Genomic DNA, 23,938 nt, shown 5'->3' on the forward strand with positions numbered 1-23,938 from the left:
TATGAGCTCAACTTTGGTCGGGATATCAATGGAGCGTTGAATTTCACTTTTCATGATGAACATGTTTATATATATATATATATATATTTTTGGTTCTTTTTCTTTTCAATTTTGAGTCTTGGCCCTCCTCTTTTTGTCATGATTGGTCTTGGGCAAACTAGTTTTGTTTTCTTTACGTAGTAGTTTAGTAGATCTTTGACTTTAGCCTCGATGCTATATTGCTAGATATTGTTTTATGTGGCCCAAACGTGCCACTGAATCCATGAATTTACTGGATCGTTAAAGAGTGAGGCCCAAAAAATTCCAATTATAGCTTATGTGTTACCAAAAGACTACTATTACAGCGTCAGTATGTTAAGTTGTCAACTGATCAACATCTTTGTGTTCTCTCTTTTGGGGATTTTAACACTCTAAGCATCGTTGCTTGTCAGCGAATAATATTCTTTTCGCTATTCATAAATATGTTACTCAGACACATAAAAAATCTCTAATGAGTGTTAATCTTATGTATTAGCGAGTGTTTTACATTTGACGGCATGCATTTAAAATTGCAAAACAATGTTAAATTAAGAAGGTTTATACGTATGCATACTAGTATTACTAGAGACGTGTTGCGAAAGTGATACGTCTCCTAAAGAGAAAACGAGCGTTAATAATAGTTATCAAGAAGAAACTCTAAGTCTTTCATGGATTTTTAGACTTTGAAGTAGACGCTTTGTCGTATATAATACGTACTTCTTTTGACTTTTCTTTGGCGTTTTCTAACCCTTTTTTTTACAGTTTCGTTTTATAAGTTCTTAAGGTACCTAACTTATGATGCATCTGTTTTATTATGATTATTAAGGTGAAAAGTTTATAATGTCGTATATTATGTATTCAGATTTTTGATGATAACGTCCAAAAACACAACTGGGATGCTCTGATTTATATGATTTTAAACCAAGAAATACATTACCTGACAATAATAATTGCCTAACAAACGATTAGGCTCAAACGAAAAAACGACTTAACTTTGGGTCGGGGGGTCAACGCTTTATATGATTGGTCCCTGATGTGTTTCGTAGTACTTAGCCATATAATGTGGGTCATGAATGGGCCCAAAGTGACACGTGTCAAGATCAGACGGCGGTTCTCAAAGCAACCTGGCAATTTCCATGGAAACAGAGCTTACGACCAACATTGTAAGTACCGTAGAGAGTAAAACAGAACACGAACTCACAGAGAAAATCTTTAACACTTGAGTTTTCCACACTTGTTTTTATTTGCCGTGTTTTCTAAGAAACTAAGATTGTTTATTCATTTACTGGTTTGATTTAGACAGGTGATATTGATCTTTAAAGGCGAGCTATGTGTCCAAGGTTCAATATTGAAATAATTTCAGAGGTTTTCCCTGACTTTGTCCGTGTCAACAAACAATTCGAAATGCCTCGACTTTTTTAGACCTTTTGGTTCTTGTCCTCTGTTTCTTAAGAGGAGCAAAACTTTGTAGGTAAAGTTTTCTCTCTTCCTCCCTTTCTGGTTACTCTTTCTTGTTCTTGTAACTCGTTCTTCAACTCTTTATCGGAGTCTATTGTTTCATGTTTCAGAAATCGCCTTTTCATCTGCAGTTGTCTGGTCTTGCCTTCTATTACTGATAAGGTGTTTTGGAAAAAGGCCTCAAATGAGCAATATTAAGCTAGGAGTTGAAGTGATAAGCGCACAGGGCCTGTTTCAGAGAGACAAGCATAGCTCATGTAGCCCTTTCGTGGAGCTCAAGTTCGACAACCAGAAATTTCGCACGACGACCAAACCCAATGACCCAAATCCTGTCTGGCACGAGTGTTTTTACTTCGTTGTCTCTGATCCTTCCGTCTTGTCAAATAGTACACTTGAAGCCCACGTCTACAGCTACCAGAACGAATTCGATGCTAACCCCTTTCTTGGCAAAGTTCGAGTCAACGGAACATCTTTTGTTCCTCACTCTGAAGCAGCTCCTTTCAATTACCCTTTAGAGAAACGCAGTCTTTTCTCTCGAGCGCGTGGAGAACTTGGCTTGAAAGTTTTTATCACAGACGATCCTTCTATGACACCTTCTGTCCCAACCCCGGTTCCAGAATCTCCTCAAGCTTATAGATCAAGTCCGCGCAAAGAACCTGTGAAGTCCATAATCACAGGTGATGCGAGTATGGCTGCTGATGAGAGGATAGAGCTAAAGCCTAAAACACGTACGTTTCGTAACGTTGCCCCTTTAGTGAAACAACAGCCAATGATGAACTATGGTATCCACGAGATGAGAGCTGGACCAACGCCTCCAAGAGTGGTTCAAGTCAACAGTTCAGGTCCAGGTCCATCCTTGCATCAGTTGCCACAAGATTTCTCTGTCAAAGAGACAAGCCCTTTTCTCGGAGGTGGACGCATCGTTGGAGGACGAGTGGTTCGTGGTACACAGAGGCCAGCAAGTGGAACATATGATCTAGTTGAAGAGATGAGATTCCTCTACGTGAGAGTTGTGAAGGCCCGTGATCTTCCCAACAGAGACCTTACAGGGAGCCTAGACCCGTATGTCGAAGTCAAAGTCGGAAACTTCAAAGGTGTTACCACGCATTTTGACAAGAATTCAGATCCGGAGTGGAACCAAGTCTTTGCCTTCGCTAGAGATAATCTTCAGTCCAACTTTCTTGAAGTTGTAGTGAAGGATAAAGACATTGTCCTTGATGACTTTGTTGGGATTGTTAAATTCGATCTCAATGAGGTTCGGTCTCGTGCTCCTCCGGATAGTCCTTTAGCTCCCGAATGGTACAGACTGGAGAACAAGAGAGGCGAGAAGAAGAATTATGAGATAATGCTTGCTGTGTGGGAGGGAACTCAGGCTGATGAAGCTTTCGGGGATGCGATTTTCTCAGACTCATTGGTATCTTCAGATAGCTCGAATATTATCTCCGCTAACCTCCGCTCAAAAGTGTACCATTCGCCTCGGCTATGGTACCTAAAGGTGAAAATAATAGAGGCTCAAGACGTCATCATCGTGTCTGACAAATCCCGTCATCCTGAGGCCTTTGTGAGAATCAAGATAGGTAATCAGATGTTAAGGACTAAAGTTTCTCAGAAAGGCATTCATCCGAAATGGGGAGATGAGTTCACGTTTGTAGTTGCAGAGCCGTTTGAGGAACCTATGGTCATCTCCGTAGAAGATCATGCTGCTCCTAACAAAGACGAGCCAGTAGGAAAAGCTGTGATTCATCTGGCTGACATTGAGAAATGTACAGATGATAGAGCCCATGGTCCTCATCATGGCCGTTGGGTTCATCTTGAAGACTCCATCTCAGACGCTTTGGATGCTGATAAAGCCAGGAAAGTGAAATTTGCTACTAGGCTCCACTATAGGGCGGTTCTTGATGGAGGCTACCACGTTTTTGATGAGTCCATGTATTACAGCAGTGATCTCAGACCATCCGCGAAACAGCTTTGGAAACCAGCAATCGGAGTCTTGGAGCTCGGGATACTTAACGCAAATGTGTTTCATTCGATGAAAACTCGGGATGGGAAAGGTACTGCCGACACATACGTTGTTGCCAAATACGGTCACAAATGGGTTCGAACACGAACAGTAATCAACAGCATATATCCAAAGTACAATGAGCAATACACATGGGAGGTGTTTGATCCTGCAACGGTTTTAACCATTTGCGTCTTTGACAACGCGCATTTCGCAGCTGGAAACAGCGGAAACAACAGAGATCAGCCGATTGGGAAAGTACGTATTAGAATGTCGACTCTTCAGACGGGCCATATCTACACGCACGCTTACCCTTTACTTGTTCTACAACCTTCTGGTCTTAAGAAAAGAGGGGAGCTTCACTTAGCCGTGAAATTTACCTGCACATCGGTCTCCAGTATGCTTTTGAAATACACCAAGCCTCTCTTGCCTAGATTGCATTACATACAACCGTTACCTGAAAACCATCAGGAAATGCTTAGGGGGGAGGCTCTCAAGATAGTCGTGTCTCGTTTAGGGCGGTCTGAGCCACCGCTGAGACGGGAAGTGGTTGAGTATATGGCAGATTCGAGAAGTCATTTGTTCAGCATGAGGCGAAGCAAAGCAAACTTCAATAGGTTCACGAAGGTGTTCTCGGGTGTGATCTCAGTATGGAAATGGATGGAACAAGTTTGCACGTGGAGGACACCTGTGACGACGGCTCTGGTTCACGTGCTGTACACGATGCTTGTGGTGTTTCCAGAGATGATATTGCCGACTGTGTTTCTGTATATGGCTGTGATTGGGTTGTGGAACTACAGGTTTAAGCCCAGGTTTCCTCCTCATATGGACTCCAAACTATCTCATGCAGAGAGTGTGAATGCTGATGAGCTAGACGAAGAGTTTGATACCTTCCCGACCATGAGGGCTCCGGACATTGTGAAAATGAGGTAAGAGAATCAAACAGATATCAGAACAAAAGAAAAAAAGATTTGTTCATTGGTTGATACCTTTCTCTTGCAGGTACGACAGGCTGAGAAGTGTGGCCGGGAAGGTTCAGTCGGTGGCTGGAGACATAGCAGCACAGGGAGAGAGAGTGCAGGCGCTGCTGAGCTGGCGTGATCCACGCGCAACAGCTATTTTCGTGACATTCTGTTTCTTGATTGCAATGGTTCTTTACATTACCCCTTTCAAACTTGTGGCTCTCCTCTCAGGCTACTACTTCATGCGACACCCTAAGTTCCGATACCGCATCCCCTCCGCTCCCTTTAACTTTTTCCGACGACTTCCGGCCATGTCCGACTCTATGTTGTGAATCAACAACCATGTATATGAATTTAAGTCTATATATATCTTCATCTTCGAATTTCTTTCTCTCTATCCATATGTGTATACATATTGTATGTTGAGAAATGTTGCATTCGTTCCTCAAATCAAAATTCGCCTACATTACTGTATTATACTATTTATATGACGAGCTTGTAAAGAGAGAAGAAGAGGAAGACGATGAGAAACAGAGTCGGTTAAAAAGTAAAAAAAAAAAAAAAAAAAAAAAAGAACAGCTCCATCCAATTCGTAAGCAACCAAAGCTGAACCATTGATTCCAATCTTAATCTTTGGATAACCATGTCAACCCCGGATTGGTTCAGCTGAACCATATCAGTGTAAACGAGAGAACCTTGACAGTATGTTACAAAAAGCCCATGGGCCTGGAACAGAACGTTACTCTTCTTTAGTGCTTGATTAGTTCCCTCCTTAATTTAATTAATCCGTTTGATTACAAAAGTCCGTTAGTGATTACGGCATTGGGGGAGAGCCAACGGGATAGAGCGACCGTATCTCTCTCTCTCTCTCAGTCTCGTTCTATGAACAGAGACGACGACCACCACTTGCTTTTCTTTAACAGGCGGTGCTAAAAAAAAATCTGTACGACAAAACAATTTATTAAATTTGATATATATAGACATTTTTTTTTTGGGTATAGTAGTAGCAATGTAATGTAATGGCCAGATTCTTTGTTGCCTTCTCTCATCATATCATACCATTAAAATATCTTTCATCAACTTGTCGGTAAATTATTTTTTGGCTTATACTACTATATCTTTCTTTCTCTGTCTTCTTCTTCTATTCATTTTTTAAAAAAATTATTTTTCCAGAAAGAAAAAACAAATATAACAATAATTCATTCATTTTTCTGAAAATTACAGATGCACGTATAATGGAAATAATAAAACTAGAGAGTGTGTGATCTGATCTAGTTATATATATATATATGTTAAAAAAAAAAAAAAAAAAAAAAAAAAAAAGACAATCCTGGGGGTTTGGACAAATTTGGGATTGTTTAAGCTTTTTTTTTACATTCACATGAATCACATACGTTCATGTCGTCGATACGGTCCTCCTCCCTGATTTTTTTTATTTTTAAAATTTATTGTAACCACGTGGATTTGCTTGTCTTGTTTCTTGTTTTCTCTTCTCTCCCCCTTGATGAAATCGAGGAACCTTAATATTACTACTACTACTACTACTACTACTACTACTTGTAGTTTCTTTCTTCTAGTTCGTCGATCCACAAAAGAGAACAATAAAAACATTTGTGTGTGGCTTTTGATTCCTCTACTGTAGCTTAGCTTAGCTTACTGGGTTTCTCTGCTCATTATTATTGCCTCCTCCTTCGCTTCAATTAGGGTTTTTTTTTTGGTTTCGATTCCCCAAATAAATTGTTTCCCTTTTGAGATTGGTATTGCTGTAAACTAGTCGAGTTGACTCATTCAGAGTCATAGCGAGTTGACAAGGTACGACCTTTTTCCCCTTATACAAAACAAATCCCCCCCCCCCCCCCCCCCCCCCGGTCCTTTTTACTAATTGTGGTTCCTTGGTTTGAGTTTTATACTTCGCTGATTTGGAAAACTCTAAAAAGATTCGATTTTTGCTTAGTATATCATTTGCTATGTATATCATTTGTTGCAGCTCGTTGGGTTTACGAAGAGAGAAGAGAGAGAGACGTCCCCTCAATTGAAAAATTAAACCTTTTTCATTGGGTTGAAAGAAAACAGAAAGAAAGCAAGAGTCTTGGAGCGTTTTATTTTTTTAGATGGGAGGTCAATGCTCTAACCTGAGTCGGTGTTGCCGGAACTCTTCACACAAGACAGCTGTTCTTGAATCTCCTGATCTTGGTTAGTTTGACCTTTTCTGTTACTAATTACTTTGTTTTTTTTACTTGGATCTGAGAAACTAAGGCATTGTCTGGATTTTGGATGCAGAGAATGGAGAGAGTAGTGAGATCACTGATGTGCCTAATTTCCGGGAGTATACATTAGAACAGCTCAAGTCGGCTACTTCTGGTTTTGCTGTCGAGTATATTGTATCTGAACATGGAGAAAAGGCTCCAAATGTTGTCTATAAAGGGAAATTGGAGAATCAAAAGAAGATTGCTGTCAAGCGTTTCACAAGAATGGCGTGGCCTGATGCACGTCAATTCCTGGTTTGACTATTTTTATCTCTGCAAATTCTCTACACTTTTGTTTTCATCTTGATTTATTGGGAAGAATGTGTTCTTCCTTTTGAAGGAGGAAGCGAGGTCGGTTGGTCAGCTGCGGAGTGAGAGAATGGCCAATTTACTCGGTTGTTGCTGTGAAGGTGATGAGAGGTTACTTGTAGCAGAATTTATGCCCAATGAAACACTAGCCAAACACCTTTTCCACTGTGAGAATCATTTTTTCCTATTTATAGCCTTTCGTCTCTATTCTTGGAAAGTTATTATTATGCCTCAAGAATCTAAGTCTACTTCTTCTATGCAACTAGGGGAAACACAACCTATGAAATGGACTATGAGACTACGAGTTGTTTTGTATCTAGCACAAGCTCTTGAATACTGCACCAGCAAAGGCCGTATTCTTTATCACGACCTCAATGCTTACCGGGTTTTGTTTGATGAGGTCTTATTTCTTATACATATAATCTACGATATAGCTCGTTTGGGAAACCTGTCCATGTATGTTTCTATGCTATTCCTTCATTCTCTGACGCCTTAAGGGCCTTTTAATCAGGAATGCAATCCAAGACTTTCTACTTTTGGCTTGATGAAGAATAGTCGGGACGGAAAAAGTTACAGCACTAATCTTGCTTTCACCCCTCCTGAGTATCTACGAACTGGTACATCATTGGTTTTTTCTTTACTTCCAAGATTCATATGGTACAGCACTAATCTTGCTTTCACATTTTTATTTTTTTATGTGGATTTACAGGGAGAATTACTCCAGAGAGTGTGATATACAGCTTTGGTACTCTTCTGCTTGATCTCCTCAGCGGAAAACATATACCTCCTAGCCATGTAAGTATTTAGCCAAAACAAGTTTGTTTTCCTTAAAAGATTGCAGTTTTCACTTGGAGGTGAAACTGATCCTTTCGGTCTGTTTTATGCAGGCCCTTGATCTGATTAGAGACAGGAATCTTCAGACACTAACAGATTCTTGCCTAGATGGGCAATTCTCTGACAGCGATGGCACAGAGCTAGTACGCCTGGCGTCTCGTTGTCTTCAATACGAAGCTCGTGAGCGGCCAAACACGAAATCATTGGTGACTGCCTTGACGCCTCTTCAGAAGGAAACAGAGGTTCCAATTTTATTTTCTTAGCCATCAGAAAAATCAAGCCCGAGTTTCTGTTTGTTTACTCAAGATAAATGTTTCTCTGTATTGAAAACTGCAGGTCCCGTCTCATGTTCTAATGGGTCTACCGCACAGTGGTTCAGTCTCTCCTCTGTCCCCTCTTGGTGAGGCTTGTTCAAGAAGGGACCTGACTGCTATGCTTGAGATCTTGGATAAACTTGGATACAAAGACGACGAGGGTGTCACCAATGAGGTATCTTTTGGGAATAACTTGGGAAAAAGAATGGTTTCGCTAGGTTAATAAGCTGATAGTGTTGGGTGATAAGTAGAGGTTTGTATTGATATAATGCATGTGGTCACTTATTGGTGTTGCGTTACGATGTTTTGGCAATGCAGCTCTCGTTTCAAATGTGGACAGACCAGATGCAAGAGTCTTTGAACTCGAAGAAGAAGGGTGATATGGCTTTCAGGCAAAAAGACTTTAGAGAGGCTATTGAGTGTTACACGCAGGTCAGTTTTTTTTGCACTTAAAAATGAAGTATACGAACACACAGAGGATGAACCTGATTCCTTTCTTGAAACTTTGACAGTTTATTGATGGCGGAATGATCTCTCCAACAGTGTGTGCTCGCCGTAGTCTGTGTTACCTGATGAGTGACATGCCGAAAGAAGCTTTAGATGATGCAACTCAGGCTCAAGTGATCTCTCCCGTGTGGCACATCGCGTCATATCTGCAGTCTGCTTCCCTTGCTTTCCTGGGGATGGAGAAGGAGTCTCAAATCGCACTCAAAGAGGGATCGAACCTTGAAGCAAAGAGGAATTCAGGTTCTCGAGTGAAGTAACATATATAGTGTGTGTTTAAAGAAGAATCATCTTTTGGGAAAGATGAAAGAACATCTTACCAAGTAAAAAAGGGGTTTGAATCTTTTGAGCACAAATGATGGGGAAAACACGCAAGAGGGATGCCAAATGAGACCCTCTTCTTCTGAAGAGATGATTGGGGTTGTTTGAGGTTGTTTTGCTCTTCTTGTGCTTCTTTTTACGGGCATTGAATTGAAGGAGTCACTTCCTTTATTGGCTTTGAAATCCATTTTTCTGAAGAAACTTTATGTACTAGATAAAACCTTTATTGGAGAAACCATAAAGAGATTTTATGTCTTTTGAATCCATAGGTCACACACTCATCAATCCCCATGTATGGATGGACTCTCGCTTAGAAAAGAGACATTCCACAGCGAAAGGGGTATTTACCAAAAGTTTGTTGTACTTGCTTGGCCCTTAGCCATAATGATTTAAAAGGTCAAATAAAAAGATAGTAGACTTTTTGACTCTTCAGACTACGTCATTTTAGAAAAATCTTCCACGATAGTGAAATGTTAATTTTCTTTGCTTTTTGGCATTGTTGTCCCCGGTTTTGTCAGATTTGAAGGCTGGTTTTTTTTTGCCATTGTTGTATAATAATAAATTCTCACATAATCTGAAAACTTAAATCTACGGACCAACATTGATCATCTGTTGGTTTTGATGAGTATCTTTAGGTAATTTTTGTACTGATCACCAGACAGGTTACGAGATAAGAAGAGTAATATTTTTTTGGAGCAGACTCAGCCAACATGTTGTCCATGCGGACCACAGAGAAAGTTGCCTTCTTCTTGCTGATAAGATGATAAGAAGGGAAGGTAAATACTGTGCATTATTGTCTTTGTTTTCCTGGTATACTGGATCCTTACATGATTTAAAAGATGCAAATATGTATGCTAAATTCTTCTATGGATTTGGAAGTCATGGTCACTGACGCTTATCATCCAAGACTTCGATATACAACATCACATTTGTAAAAAAAAATTGACCACTTGATTTCTCTCCTCTAGGTTCCATGTATTCGGCATTGGACAACAGTCGCTAGGATTTAGTGTTTGGGTTGAGCTGAAGACAGGAACTAGAGTTCCGTTATGATTCTTTTCGCTGGCAGGCAGTGATCAATTGTCCTGAAAACAGGACAGCTACTGCAAAAGGTTAATCTCATAGTCATAGAAGACTTTGCTGGTTACACCATTATCCCTTCCTTCAAAGACTTCTAATTCTATCTTGTGAATCCCAAGATAGGTAACTGCATGCTTATCCACTAGACATCTTATTAACTTGCGTCCACACTGTAATGCGAAAATAATTAGGCAGAAACTACTCAATGTGGATACTGCTTGAGAGAATGAGGTTTACGTTGGATGCCTAGTAATAATTCGGTTATTGTTATGTAGCTTTTAATACTCAACCAAGCTTCTGTTCTTCACCATATTGAAGTTGCTTGCATAATCAGCTATGGAACTTCCGCGAGGTACTTTCTAGCACCTTTTATCTATATAACATTGGAGCGGATCAATCAACATCCAGTTATGCTCCAACTTCCCTAGTTTTTTAGTATAATCAATATTTGTTTTCTGCTCATCAGATCTTTCGTTTGGTAAGTGTGATCCTTCTTGTTGGTGGTAGACAAGGAGAAGTGGGAGCTCGAATGCTGCATTGTAGAATACTTTGGGCAAACAATTTTTTGAATAAGTTTGAGTCGGTTGTGAGTGAGATCCACGATGGTGGTTACGGTGGTTAATTTCGATGACTACATGAAGTGAGTGGTTTATAAGTTTCATCGAGACGGAAGTGAAAACATTATTAAAAGACAGCTATCGACTTCGACAAAAATCTTAAGTCCTGTTTGAAAAGTGAAAACAAATCTCCTGCAAAAAGTAAAAAGAAATCAAGTGATAACAAAACATCTGTAGAGTTGTTTTGTCGCACAAAATCCAATTTGGGTATGAACATAAAACTGAATCTTATTAGAAAACAAGCTTGCGATATTACGGCAAGGGAAATGATCTTGATGGATTACAAACATATAATAATGATACACCAAACATATAAGGGGGTCAGATTTGTGAAACAACAAAAAAATGAAAGTGAAGGTGGCCAAAATAACAAGAGAGAAAGGAGAGAGCAAACAGAGAGAGAAGCCAGTCAGAAGAAGCTCCATGAACCCCCCCAGTTATTTCACATCTCCTAGGGTCACGGCATGCAGATTTCCAGACATTCCTCCAGCCACAAAGCTTGGAAGCAGAAGTGGTTCAAAATTGATGTACACACTTGCAATAAATAGATGGAGAGATAGAAAGCTGGATTTGGACACACTATTAATGATCCTAAGAGCTACTTCCCGTTCCCTGGCAATGCGCTGGAATTAGACGCTGTCGCAGCTCTGTTGATGCACCCGCAAGTTCTGAACATTCAAATGCATGGCAACAAAATCAATGAGACCCAATCCATCAAAAGTTTATTTTTATTCTGCTGCAATTTCTACCCTTCACAATATGATTGTGATTCTCAACAAAGCTGGCTAATAGCTACTTCACAATTTTTTGTTTAGAAAAATATAATTCATGGGCTGACCTTGGGCAGTGAAGTTAAACAATGGAGGCAGAGCTCTTCCATTTGGCAGTGAAAGATTCGGGTCCCGTAAGTCATCAAAGAAGGGGTGTGCACAAGCTTCCAACTAACCAAAAGGAAAAAGGGTTTTGAACTTAGAAATTTTAAATCAGCCTTACATAGTTTCGTGGTGTCTAATAGGATTTAGTCTTACAGCAGTGCACCGAAGGTTTGGCGAATACTGGAGGAGTCTTGAGACGAGGTCTACTGCTTCAGGTGGCATTCGCTTGTGGAAAATCTGAAGAGGAGTTATGTGCTACATTAGATTTCATTTGAACATGCACATGCACCAAAGAGGCACCTGCAGTTATTTTCACAAACCTTGTGCCACGGATGAGCTTTGATTTGAGGAAACTTGAACTCTGTGTAATTGGGATTCATACACCGGATTTCTTCTCTTGTAGGCGTCCCAAGAATCTGGTAGATGTACACTTGAGTAAGATAGTACACATGAAATAGAGAAAAGAGATGAAAGAAACCGAGGGATGATCATAAGTACCTTAATTATCTCCACCAGCTGATCAATGCCACTTTCCCCGGGAAACAGTGGCTACAGGTAGAATACCAACAGTCCAAATCAGATTAAATGTGATTAAGAAGCTACGATGCAACTAATAAATTAAAACCAGTTCACAAGAATCTAAACTTTAAAATCTGGAAGTCTCACTTGGCCTAGTAAAAGTTCTGCCATAACACAACCGCCGGACCACATGTCAATGGCATTGGTATACTCTGTCGCCCCAAATATAAGTTCTGGGGCCCTGTAGTACCGGGAGCATATATAGGATATGTTCGGTTCACCTGGCACCTAAAGACACACAAGAGTATTAGCCAGCCATCATTGTTGAAAAGACAACCCATCAACCAGAACACTTCAAAAAATAAAATGAACATACCAACATCTTTGCGCTTCCAAAATCGCAAATTTTTAGTTGATGAGTTTGGGGATTGACCTATGAAAGCCACATCATAAGAGAATCAATGTAATATTCATATATACGGCTTAACAACCTTTTAAGCAGAAAGAATTTACACTATACCAGTAGATTTTGTGGCTTGATGTCACGGTGACACACCCCAACTACGCGATGTAAGTAGTTCAGCGCACGGCAAATCTGATATGTAATAGAAAGGACAAAATCAACATAAGCAAAATTATAAATTTCAATGTATCTGAAGCTTTATGCTTGCTATACACAGATTACTAGGAACGATTAAGTGGAGAGCTTAAAGAACTCACCTGATAAGTGTAGAGCTGAACAAAGATAATTGGCATATGCTGATTTATTTTGGTATAGTGCTTAGATGCTCTGTAGACAGTTTCAGGAACATACTCAAGGACAAGGTTGAGATACAGCTCATCCTTGTCAGTTGTTGAAAAGAAAGAATGCCTCAGTCGCACAACGTTGGGATGGTCTTGCAAGCGCATTATCTGAAGTTCTCTGTTCTTGTATCTTTTATCCTGCAGAACCTTCTTAATTGCAACTTGTTCACCCGTTTCCAGACACTTGGCCTAAACCCAAAAAAATCAGACAGCAAGTCAAAAATTCTGGACACGACAAAAAGGTTAAGGATTAGTTTTGTTCCTGCTATAAAAGACATCCAACTACCTGGAACACTACTCCGAATGAGCCGGTTCCAACCACTCGCTGGGCCATGTATGAGATTGTCTGTAATAACAAGTAATAAAGGGTAAAAAAAAAGTAAAGATACACCCAACTAACTGTGAAGAGGAGAAGAGAAGTGAATAGAGAAAGCATCTTTTCATAGAAGAAATGATTAATAGCTTTTCACAAACACAAACTGGCAAATCAGCAGAAAAAAAAAAGTGAGTTGAAGGACCTGCTTAGGCTTTCCATCTCTACCCCCAACAGTCGTTGTAATAACTTGTCCCGTTTCAGTCCCACTGCCGTTTACAATAGTTGTCTCCATCTCCTGCAAGCCCCCAATGGGAGATGTGAGCAAAATGATGGCTAATGGAGGTCGGAGATGATTTTAAAAAATCAGAAGCCAACTCACCTTGTCGTCGCGGTGGGCATTTCGGTCATCTCTAATCCTCATATCGGTCATAACTTCAGGGAGCTGATGATGATGATCATCGACGGGTTTATCTGAGAGAGGATGGCCATTTGAGGTTCCAGCAACACTTTCTAGTGGGAAAATGTCAGGTTTGATATCAGAAGAAGAAGAAGAACTAGTTTGGTCAACCTGCATTGGATCAGCACACAAGTTGTCGTTCTCTTGATCAAGCTTGGCTCTCTTCATCCCATAGTCCCCACCCTTCCAAACAAACAAAAAAAAAAACACCAAATCAGTCAGGTCAACAACATATCATCAAAATCAAGAACACAATACTCATCGACAAATCAAATGGAACATATGCATTACTTAAACGATATCTAAAACTAAGATCTAAACAAAAAAAACTCGAAGAAACTTTAATTTTGACTTGGAACATACACCAATCCATAACATATGGGTGAAAAAATTGAAGAAATAAATTTTCATAAAATCAAATCAGAAACGTAAATCTCTAATCTGATCTTCATAAATTATTTTTTTTAAAAAGAAAATTAAGGAAATGCAAAAAAAGAAGACATACAGGATCGGAAGAAATCGAGGTACGACCGGAAGCAATGCTCTTGAGACGACGCATCACGTTCATCTTCGCTTTCAACCACCAACCAAAACCAGGACGAACAAAACAACTCAGAAACCCTAAATCTCCCAAAAAAATCTTCACCACAGCTTCATGTGGAGAGAGAAAAAGAGAGAGAGAGAGAGAGAGAGAGAGAGAGAGAGAGAGAAAAAAAAAAGCAAAAAAGAGAAAGGAATAAAACAGATTCAGATATTCAAATTCGCACAACTCCTCCGAGCAAACAAAAATCTCTCAAGGGAAGGGGAAGAATCTGTTCGTCGAGCTTCTTCGATTTCTTCTTCTTCTCTCTATTGACGACCCAACCAGGTGGAATCTTTGCTCTCTTCTTTCTCTCTCTCTCTCTCTCTCTCGTGGCCAAAGCCAATCATGCCAGCCTCGTTCTCCTCTATCTCTGTGTACTTTTTTTTTTTTTGGTCAAACCTTGAATCCTCACCGTTGATTCATCGCAGCAACTCATCCGACGGGTCAGGATGAATCCGCCTGATTTCGACTACCTGTGTTTACCAAAACACCCCTGTATGGTTGTGTTAATTACGGATCCGGGAATAAGCAAAGGGGAAGGGGATGGATGAATGATGATGGCATTGGCCTGTGTTGTTTGAATGATTGCATCTAAAGGGCACGCGGAATATGCGGGAGAGACTTGGATTGTTTGACCTTCCTTTGACCACTTCCCCCCCCCCCCCTCTCTCTCTCTCTCTCTCTCTCTTTCCTGCACTGCACTGAGATAAACTATACTACTACTATTTCTTTACGGCTTTTAGACAGACTACTAATCTACTATATTAATCATAATCATCTTTTCAAAACTTTATCTATTAACTCAACTCTATATACTACACATTATTATCCTGTTTTATGAGCCATTGTAATCGGATAAAACTCTATAGAGGGGGTTAAACATTTCCCTTTTTATTAATAAATCATAAGCTAACAACCATTCTAAATTGGAAAAAAGTAATACAACAGTTATAGGTTGGTAGTTTGCTACTTTGTATCTGAAATATTATAGTTTGGGAAAGTGTTTGCATCTAATGCAATGAGGAAGTGTTTTAGTTTGTTTGCATCTCGAATTTATTAAATAGAAAAATACCGTGATAGCTTGAGGTTTGAGCCAATCGAGTCTTACGGGCTTTTTAATTTATCAGACCAACTTAAGCCCCATTGGGCAACAAAATAAGTAGTGGGTCCTAGAGATTATCATAGGCCCAGAATTCGAAATAGATGTTGATAGGCTTCTAAATAAAGCCCATAACTGTTGAGCTGTCGACGCTGTTATATATATATACACTCTCGACCGTCGATTCGAATTTGACTTGTTTACGTTGTTTTTTGCCCGTCTGTGTCTGTTTGCTGCACTTAAAAACAAGAAAAACGAATTACTAGAGAAAGAAAAGAAAAGGAAGAAAAAAAAAAAAACACAACGGAGAAAACGACGCCGTAACGTCTGGCTCCTCGAACAACCAGACTGTCATGGTATGACGTGGCGCAACGAAAATGGCGGAACACGTAAGCCCACCATATCATCATGCAAAGGAAGGAGCCAAGGGATTGCATTAAATGAATTATGTAATATTGCCTGCAAATTACATTTAATGCTCCACGAGACACAGCTTTTTCTTGTTATTGTTTTTTTTTTTTAACTTGAAACGAAACAGATCCATCCAAAGTCCAACCACACATAATATATGTAAAAAATGTAACAACATCCCACGGTTCGCGTTTTTGTAACCACAACACACCCCGCGCGTGTGGCTCACTCCCCGCTCCATGAGTTTTTTACATTTATAACCAAATAATAATACCCCAAACAGACAAGAAAAAGAAAAGGATATAAGGGGGGTTTCCAACCCCAGTCAATACCCGAACCACCAACTCCTCCACCGTGATCCGACCCGAAACCTTTCATGTCCTGGTCCCATCACGGTGACATAAGGAGTTCGATTTCGCCACTTGCGCGGTTCGTTCTTGACTCGACACCCCCTCCCAAAGTACATGACCTTAAGTTAAAAATTCACAACTCAGTTTAAAAAAAAAAAAGAGAAACACACGCGCTTCTAAACTCCGGAACTCACTCTCAGGCTTAGCTTTCGCACTGTAAAGCGGCTCGAATCTTCTGAACGGTGCATGATATTAAGTTGTTAACCGTTTCCACAGACTCAACTGTGAGTTTTGCGGTAGGGAGATTGTTAACAAGTATTTGAAAGGCCACCGTCAAGAGTGACCCACCACCAACGGGTCGTTGTTCACTGTCACCGGAGGAGCCACCATCCATGCCTCCGTCAGGCAGAACAGCAAACCCGGACGGAAGGAGAGCCACGTAGGACGAATCTCCACCGTTCATGACCACATGCATGGCCGGGATGTCAACAGGCGCGTAGACTACAAGCGCTCCAGATGCGTCAATGCATGTCTCCTGAAGTATCAGCATACTACTCTGATTCGCGTTCATTGCCTGTAGTAGAGTCAAAAAGATAGCAAAAAAACCAAAATAACCCTTAGCTCGATGTATCTATTTACGAGAAATTGCCACACTGACCAAACAGTGTAACGCTTCAGGATGAACAGAGAAACAAGTCAAAATAGCTTTCCAGATAACAAACAAAGAAAAAAGTAGGAAGTGGTGAAAAGTCAAAAAAATATGGTCGAAACTGTCCTATTAATATTGACTTTCTAAACCCTTCCAAAAGCTGTGACACTTTTGTTTTCTACTCCTGTATAATATTAAACAAATAAAAAATTGTTGTGTCATCTTTTGATACCACCCAAAATTCCTATATTTTCCTTTCCCAATCCACTCTTTTGTCCGTCATACCACCATCAACCCCAGGGACAAAAACGTCACAATCACCTAATCCAAATTCCCCACAAACTACCGAACCAAATGACACACACACACATGACACACCTAATCAGCTTTACCGGCAACCATATTCCATGCACCGATGTTACTACAATGAGATCCAGTACTAACCGGCTAAAATAGCAATGTTAAACCGGTATTGAAAAGAAAAAAAAAACTTACGTTGGAGCGGAGGAGAGAGACGCCTTGATCTTGACCTTTGGCAATGTGGGCCATCTCCTGCATGGGACCACCGTTGGAAAGAATATCCCATTCGCATCTCATCCGTTCGTTCCTCAAGAAATCAAACAGACGCTGTGGCGAAGCCGGAAGCCACACAGACGTGGCTGCGCTCAAAACAATCCCCGGAGGCTCCCCTGGATCGTCCACACTCTTACGGGTCATTACTCGAACGTCCGGGTCTACATTTCCGACAGTGAGCTTGCTCCAGTTGTGGACCGACGGCGCAGAGATACCCGAGCAGAAGTTGAATGTCATACGTTGAGCTAACTTCAGCATGCTTTTCCGACCACCAGGCGTTATAGCTGGTTTTTTCCAATATATATAATAAGGTTAAATGTTTTGTAACTATAGAGAGATTAATTATTGATGTATAAGCATAATGAGAAGAAGTGTGTAAGAAACGGACATGTGTTGTCTTGAGCTGTCACGGAGGAAGACATGAGGACGGCGAGACACTCGCACTGTCTCTGAAGTGTAGCGAGCCATCTTTGCGAGCCAAAACCAAGGCCTGACCGTAGCAATGGCCTGTACAGCTGGTGGATTTGGTTCTCGTCGTATTCTGCATGCTCCACCCACGTGACCTACACAATCCGGAAACCAAAATCCTCATTAAGCGCTAATACCAACAACCAAACCGGTCTACTTCTAAGTGTAAGTACTTTTGCACTGGGAGATCGATAACATGTTAATTTTTAATGGAAAATAGTACACGATAAAATTCAAGATAATAAGACAACTGAAATAAATATTTATACTATACTATATCTGTTGATGATAGAGACGGGATATACGAGGCCGCATGGAAGAACGGAATAGAAACATGAAAAATTGATTTATTAAAACGATGATTAAGAAGCTTTTTTCAATACATGCATATGAAATTAATGTGTTTTTTCCAAAATGCGCACAAATAATTTTGGACAGATGCTTCATGGAATAGAGAGCAAAATTACTAATTAAATACTAAAAGAAATGAGATTTTCGAATTTAGAGACAGACCCAGTTGTCGAAAACTTGAAATCTAATCCAGAGAATCCGACAGAGAGAGAAGCATCCGGATCCATAAAATTTCAGCAATCTCGGAAGGTTCGGGGAACAAATTTCGAGGAAGAAAAAAAGCCTATTCAAATTATTTTTATTTTCCTATTCTGACATAAAATCATATTAAATTGTATTTTTCTTATATAAAAAATAACGTCTGAGGGGGAGAGAAATTAAAAAAAAAATAGAAGAAAAAGGACTCCAAACAAGGAAATCACAAAATTAAGACTACAGAGAATAAACTCTGGAATAACAAATTTGGAGAGGTAAGATTAGAAAAAGGGAAAAAATAAAACGAGAGTGACAGTGAAGTGGGTGCAGCGAGTAATGGCTAAAAAACAAGACTCATTGATGCTTGAGCTTCTTCGTCTAGTGATCACCCAATTAAAAACCTAGAGATCCTAATTTTCTTCATTTCTATCGAATTATTCAAAAACCAATTTAATAAACATATTTAGAAAAGAAAAAAAGATTCCAATATGTTTCTTATCATTAGATAATAATAAATATTATGTAACGCTTTTAGTGTCAAAAAAAAAAGAGTTTACCTTAGCGTATCCATTGGACATATCCTGCACTACACAGCCTGATGGTAATCGCCGGATCACTGGAGAGCCACCGGAGTTTTCCCGGATGGGTTCAATTGATACATCCACCACTGCCCACACGCCCTCGGCGTGCTGTTTGCAGAACCGGAGAAAATTAACATTGCGAACCGGTACCAACGGAGACAAAACTTGTAGCTCCGCATTCATCTGCACGTACGTATCAACCGGTTTAGTATAACCAAAAACCAGATATTAAACCGGAATGTGATTGATATTTAAGAAGATATTATTAGTTTACCAGTTGAAGTGCACCGTTTATTGTTCCGGCCATCCCACCGGAGATAATGTCGGTGGTTGTGGCTCTTGCGACGTTACACGGAAACATCTCCGTCCACCGGTTCTAGTTAAACAGATTATATATATAATAACTAAAAATAAATGTAGGAAATATATAAAAAAAAATGGAGCTATAATAAATTGAAGACTTACGGAGTCCATTAAAGTCTCGACGAGAGCTAAGCTATTGATGATGACCATACCGGAGGTACGAGAAGCTTCAGTAGCTAAACCGGTTGGTTTAGTGGAAGAAAACGTTCTCATGTACTCGTCTTGGTTAAGCTCATCTCTCTCACCGTCTAAGCTTTTGACCCATAACGGTTCTTCACTATGAGCGAGCTTCACTAACTCATCCATGGCGTTTAAAGCCAGCTCCAGCAAAACTGACTTCTGATCAATCCCGTTGATCCCCGTCTGCTGCTGCTGCTGTTGCGGCGGAGGCAAGCAAGCGCCACCGCCGAAATCAGGAGGGAAAGCGAAGTTTCCTCCGTTGTTGGTGCCGACGGCGAGTTCGAGGGAGGAGTTGTAGTGATGGTGGTGGTGGCCGAGGAATTTACCGGTGAGGTTACAGACGCGATCTAGCTCGTCTTTCAAACGAGCGTTTTCGATACGGAGATGGTGTTCTTCGAGGGAGACATCACCGAGCATGGCAGGTCCACCGCAATTGGTGCAGATTGGGTTCCTCATTGCTTCACGAATCGACATGTTCTCAGCTCTTAGCTTATCGTTCTCTTGTCTCAACAATGCGTTCTCATGCCTCTCTAATTGTGTCTGCGCCCAAACGATTTGATTATAACCAAATATTATTTTCATTACAACATCCAAAATAAAAAGCTTCATTTTTCTTGGATTTTTAATTTGGTGATATAATTATATTTAAAGCACATACTTTCATCTGAGTGCGACGATTCTGGAACCAGAACTTGACTTGTCTTGTCTCTAAGCAAAGTCTCTTACTTAGTTCCAGTCGTTGCTTCTCGTCTGGGTGTGGACACTCTTTGAACATACTGAATGATAAAAAAAAAAAAAAAAATTAAACTCAGATCGAACGAAAGAGATAGAATAATAATAAGAGGGATCGGAGAGAGAGGGAGAGGGGATGGGATTATATTACGATTCGAGTTCTTGGATTTGTTGAGGAGTGTGTCGGTGATAACGTTTCTTCCTAGGAGGCTTATCAGCGGCGTCTTGATCTTCACCGGAGATACCTTCGACGTTGTCACTACCAGATCTGCTCTCATGTTCCTCTTCGCGGCTCCTTCTATTAACACTCCCATCGAAATTATCGCCTCCTCCTCCGACGTTATTGTTCCTCATCGACGCTTCTCCACGGTTGTTTGTCCCTCTCTCCGGTTGCTCCTGTCCGAACACAAACCAAAATAATAATTAGGTTTTTTTTCTCTATTTAAAATAAATATATTTGAAGTAGAGTAGACGGCGTCGTACGAGGGCTAGAGAGAGGCCAGGGGAAGCGTAAACAGATTTGGTTAGAGGAAGAGAGAAGAGGCTAGCCGCAGCCGCCGCTTGAGCCATAGCACCACCGGGTAAAACGTTAGTAGCGGCTGTGTGGTTGCCATAACTTAAACCGGAGAGGAGTCTTGCTCCGGTTGAGCCACCACCGGGTGTATTATCAAAGAGACTACCGAAGTTCATCAAAAACTCACACAGAGATGAGATTCTAATGAAAGAAAAAAAAAACACCTATAAAGGAGAATTAAGGGAAGTAAAAGATTGAGACTTTTTTTCACGAAACAAGTAAGAGATGGATCGAGAGAACTGAATAAACAAAAAAAAAATGGTGATGATGATTAGAAGAAGAAGAAGAAGAAACCCAGAAAAAATAAAAATTTACTGAAATGGAGGAGAGAGAAAGAGAACGAAAGCGGAAATTGTTATCAACTTCTCTCTCATGTGCTCTTCGTTCTCAGTCTCTCTCTCTCTTTCTCTTCAGATTAAATGGTTTCTTCTCTTAGTTTTTTTTTAGTGTTTCTCTCTCTCTCTTATTGTCTTTCAGAGAGTGATGTGTTGTGGGGAAGAAGAAGAAAAAGAAGAAGATGGGGTAAAACCCTAGTTTTGAGGTAACTGAGAGGGTGGAAGAAGAGTCTCTCTCTTCTATATTCACACTTGCATGTCTGATTTTGACTCTCTTTTTTCTCTTTTCTTTTCTTTTTTATAGTTTAATATATACTAGGTTTTAAAGACAATGAGAGGGACGGTCATGCCTTTTTATATTATTTTTTTTAGATTTTGTTTTCTTCTTTTATTATCTTTCCTTTCCATTTTTTTTTTTGATTAATGCATTTTGACAATTTTTTAGTTTTTTTTAATAGAAGTGTTTTCATCAATTTTTAATAAAGTGAATCTAATTTAAAAAAAAAATCTGATTCAAATCCAAAAAAGACCTATAACTGACCTGACTTTTCTTTTTTTAAGTATTAGATTTTGTTTTCTTCTTTTATATCTTTCCATTTCATTTTTTGTTTAATGCATTTTGACAATTTTTAGTTTTCTTTTATAAGTTTTCATAAAGTGAATCTAATTAAAAATCTCTGATTCAAATCCAAAAAGACCTATAACTGACCTGACTTTTCTTTTTTAACTGACCTGACTTTTTTTTATATTGTCTTTTATTTATTATTATATACTAAAATCAAAGCTAAATCTGAACCAACTAATGACATTTGTTTATTTTAAAATCTTTCCAATTTAATACTAATAGATTTTTTTATATCAAAAGGTAGTGAAACTTAGACCCAAAACTGTACTAAAAGTTAAATCTACAAGATATGGTTTCAAGTCCATTTTAAGTATCACCACTTTTATTAAATAATACTTAATATATTGTAGATAATAAAGTCACCTTTGTAAGTATTATCCCTTTTTAAAACAGAAAACTTTTTAAAATAGAATCAAGCCAACCCATATATTGGACCCATTAACCCTTATTTTCTCTGTAGGTTAATTAATTAATTCTATAAAAATGAAACTATATATGAAAACAATTTATATAAACAGGATTAAATGAAAGAGGAAAAAACGGAAGTAAAATTAAATTAAATTAAAAAAAAAGTGAGAGAAAAAACGTTAAAGAGGATGAGAGAGATGTGGTGTGGACTCTTGGAAACCTTACGAATGCACGAGAGACTCTCTCTTCTTCACCAAAAGAAGAACAAGTCGGTTGACTTTTTCTCTCTTTTCGTAACGTTTTTTTGTCTATCCCACGCGCCTTTTTCTGCTACTCGCGCCCACACACAACCTTTTTTTCCTTATTAATTTCATAAATCCATCATCATATATGCATTTTTTTCAATTATTGACATGCACTTTTTAATTTATACTTTTGGTATATAAATAGACTATAGAATCTTTTATTAAGTTGTGAAAGAAGAATCTACAAATTTTAAGTTGACGACATGAAGAAGCGAGCTTCTCTGTCAACCGAAGGACATTCCATAATTAGTCTTTCTAAGCTCCATTATTGAGCAAAATTGTATGCCCTAAATAGGGTGAGATGATTTGGTAAATTTAATAAGTACAATTATTAGATTGATAATGGAGAAAACTTAGCACTGATTAATTGTTACTTACCTGCCTTGTAGACTGCACACATACTACTAGCTTTTATGGAATAGCGGTCATCCGAATATGTTTGTGTTTGCAATAGTTTATTTAATTAGGGATTATGTTTTGTGTGACGAAAGATACGCATTTAATTTACGTATTTGTATTTTATACCAACTACAAAAAAAACATTGAATACTGCGAAGTTTATGATTCTTCAAAAAAATATATATAGATATGTAAGTCGGTACTGGGTACTCGGTACACTTGGTTGTTTTGTGACTGCTGCCTAATGGTGCCCGTCTTAAGACAACAACACTCATGACTATGTTGTTCTTCTGAAGAGTTTTCCATGTTCAACATGACTAGTTATAAGATTTGTTTTGAGGGTAAAAAGAGAGATCGGTTTAATTAAACAATCTAGAATGCGGGTATGATGATTGAGAAAAACTACTCTCAGACTAGAGGCTTTGCTAGGAAATGAACACAGAAAACTAGTGTTGATTAACTCAACTCTAGACAAAAGACCGAAGCTATGGATGTGACCTTTAGGTAGTCTGCATGCAAGAAATCAATGCCACGGGGAGGTGAACCCTATATTTGTAACTCCCAGAGTTGTTCTTTAGCAGACAAAGTAATGAACCGTTTACACATGAAGTTTGTTCGGAAAAAGGGCCGGATAATCCGAATCCTTTTTCGTGAATAGCTCCTCCGTTATAGGCTTATAGCGGTGTTCACATGTGACTTCTAACTGACATGCCACCGAAACTTCATCCCAACAACATCAAATGTAGATACGTATAGTGATAAATTCATAGCGGATCCATCTTCATTTAGAATATCAAGCAAATCGCTCAACTACTGTTTTATGTATATATAAAAAAAATCATGTTGGTTTAAACATACAAAATTAGCTGAGTATTAGTGTTTGTAAAGCCAGAATTAATTGAACCGTATATATAGACCATCGCACTAAAACGAAGAAGGGAAGTAGTGGATCATATTGGTTTGGTTCGGTTGAAAGCACATGGGAGTGTCGGTTCCACAGAATAACCGACCATCAAGCACTCAACACAATTTTACACTCGACTTTTCCTATTATCTCATTTTAGCTAGACTTTCTTCTTCCATGTTTTCAGTCACAATTACACAAAATAAATTTTAAAAAGTCA

At 39.2% G+C, this 23,938-nt stretch overlaps 4 protein-coding genes and 1 long non-coding RNA gene across 6 annotated transcripts; 3 read left to right on the forward strand and 2 right to left on the reverse strand.

Annotated features, from left to right (window-relative positions):
* The first annotated feature begins 157 nt into the window (after window positions 1–157).
* Window positions 158–4,887, forward strand: LOC104705332 (multiple C2 domain and transmembrane region protein 9). 2 transcript variants are annotated; one of them, XM_010421318.3, is made up of 4 exons: window positions 158–1,181; window positions 1,318–1,489; window positions 1,587–4,404; window positions 4,478–4,887. In XM_010421318.3, the coding sequence occupies exons 3-4, from the start codon at window positions 1,661–1,663 to the stop codon at window positions 4,767–4,769; spliced, it is 3,036 nt and encodes a 1,011-aa protein (XP_010419620.1). In that variant the 5' UTR covers window positions 158–1,181; window positions 1,318–1,489; window positions 1,587–1,660; the 3' UTR covers window positions 4,770–4,887. The 2 variants fall into 2 exon arrangements, with proteins under 2 accessions (XP_010419620.1, XP_010419621.1); XM_010421319.3 differs by lacking the exon at window positions 158–1,181 and having other exon boundaries at window positions 1,354–1,489; window positions 1,608–4,404.
* Window positions 4,888–5,253: 366 nt separating this feature from the next.
* LOC104709076 (serine/threonine-protein kinase BSK3) lies at window positions 5,254–9,227 on the forward strand. Its single transcript, XM_087460618.1, has 11 exons — window positions 5,254–6,249; window positions 6,425–6,630; window positions 6,718–6,938; window positions 7,024–7,159; window positions 7,259–7,392; window positions 7,504–7,609; window positions 7,702–7,787; window positions 7,880–8,068; window positions 8,163–8,315; window positions 8,459–8,572; window positions 8,653–9,227. The coding sequence occupies exons 2-11, from the start codon at window positions 6,549–6,551 to the stop codon at window positions 8,902–8,904; spliced, it is 1,473 nt and encodes a 490-aa protein (XP_087316744.1). The 5' UTR covers window positions 5,254–6,249; window positions 6,425–6,548; the 3' UTR covers window positions 8,905–9,227.
* Window positions 9,228–9,481: 254 nt separating this feature from the next.
* On the forward strand, window positions 9,482–10,759 carry LOC147939556 (uncharacterized). The gene is made up of 3 exons (XR_015563251.1): window positions 9,482–9,741; window positions 9,934–10,397; window positions 10,512–10,759. It is a non-coding gene; the product is annotated as an uncharacterized LOC147939556 (long non-coding RNA).
* Window positions 10,760–10,864: 105 nt separating this feature from the next.
* Window positions 10,865–14,572, reverse strand: LOC104709077 (shaggy-related protein kinase theta-like). The gene is made up of 13 exons (XM_087460619.1): window positions 14,139–14,572; window positions 13,556–13,816; window positions 13,379–13,471; window positions 13,147–13,206; window positions 12,777–13,049; window positions 12,577–12,651; window positions 12,433–12,489; window positions 12,204–12,344; window positions 12,036–12,086; window positions 11,858–11,953; window positions 11,691–11,774; window positions 11,501–11,603; window positions 10,865–11,330 (listed from the first exon to the last, which is right to left on the reverse strand). The coding sequence occupies exons 1-13, from the start codon at window positions 14,199–14,201 to the stop codon at window positions 11,254–11,256; spliced, it is 1,434 nt and encodes a 477-aa protein (XP_087316745.1). The 5' UTR covers window positions 14,202–14,572; the 3' UTR covers window positions 10,865–11,253.
* A 1,282-nt stretch (window positions 14,573–15,854) lies between these two features.
* LOC104705337 (homeobox-leucine zipper protein ANTHOCYANINLESS 2) lies at window positions 15,855–21,688 on the reverse strand. Its single transcript, XM_010421326.3, has 10 exons — window positions 20,652–21,688; window positions 20,320–20,564; window positions 20,095–20,212; window positions 19,359–19,976; window positions 19,168–19,269; window positions 18,870–19,076; window positions 17,687–17,861; window positions 17,221–17,582; window positions 16,271–16,650; window positions 15,855–16,195 (listed from the first exon to the last, which is right to left on the reverse strand). Exons 1-9 carry the CDS (start codon window positions 20,856–20,858, stop codon window positions 16,279–16,281), a joined length of 2,406 nt encoding a protein of 801 aa, XP_010419628.1. The 5' UTR covers window positions 20,859–21,688; the 3' UTR covers window positions 15,855–16,195; window positions 16,271–16,278.
* Window positions 21,689–23,938: the final 2,250 nt, after the last annotated feature.

The sequence above is a fragment of the Camelina sativa genome, chromosome 8 (assembly GCF_030686135.1).
Source record: "Camelina sativa cultivar CO46 ecotype springtype chromosome 8, ASM3068613v1".
In the NCBI taxonomy this organism is placed as follows: domain Eukaryota; kingdom Viridiplantae; phylum Streptophyta; class Magnoliopsida; order Brassicales; family Brassicaceae; genus Camelina; species Camelina sativa.

What these genes read in the sequence shown, in the direction of transcription:
- LOC104705332 (XM_010421318.3), top strand. Translation starts at nt 1,661, where the DNA reads ATGAGCAATATTAAGCTAGGAGTTGAAGTGATAAGCGCACAGGGCCTG. An exon ending in CCGGACATTGTGAAAATGAG is followed by an intron (nt 4,405 to 4,477) that starts GTAAGAGAATCA and finishes TTTCTCTTGCAG; the next exon opens with GTACGACAGGCTGAGAAGTG.
- LOC104709076 (XM_087460618.1), top strand. Translation starts at nt 6,549, where the DNA reads ATGGGAGGTCAATGCTCTAACCTGAGTCGGTGTTGCCGGAACTCTTCA. An exon ending in CTCTTCAGAAGGAAACAGAG is followed by an intron (nt 8,069 to 8,162) that starts GTTCCAATTTTA and finishes TGAAAACTGCAG; the next exon opens with GTCCCGTCTCATGTTCTAAT. An exon ending in ACGAGGGTGTCACCAATGAG is followed by an intron (nt 8,316 to 8,458) that starts GTATCTTTTGGG and finishes TTGGCAATGCAG; the next exon opens with CTCTCGTTTCAAATGTGGAC.
- LOC104709077 (XM_087460619.1), bottom strand. Translation starts at nt 14,201, where the DNA reads ATGAACGTGATGCGTCGTCTCAAGAGCATTGCTTCCGGTCGTACCTCG. An exon ending in TTGGAAGCGCAAAGATGTTG is followed by an intron (nt 12,345 to 12,432) that starts GTATGTTCATTT and finishes GTGTGTCTTTAG; the next exon opens with GTGCCAGGTGAACCGAACAT. An exon ending in AGCTGGTGGAGATAATTAAG is followed by an intron (nt 11,954 to 12,035) that starts GTACTTATGATC and finishes TACATCTACCAG; the next exon opens with ATTCTTGGGACGCCTACAAG.
- LOC104705337 (XM_010421326.3), bottom strand. Translation starts at nt 20,858, where the DNA reads ATGAACTTCGGTAGTCTCTTTGATAATACACCCGGTGGTGGCTCAACC. An exon ending in ATCGTCGCACTCAGATGAAA is followed by an intron (nt 19,977 to 20,094) that starts GTATGTGCTTTA and finishes GTTTGGGCGCAG; the next exon opens with ACACAATTAGAGAGGCATGA. An exon ending in TCGAGACTTTAATGGACTCC is followed by an intron (nt 19,270 to 19,358) that starts GTAAGTCTTCAA and finishes CTGTTTAACTAG; the next exon opens with AACCGGTGGACGGAGATGTT.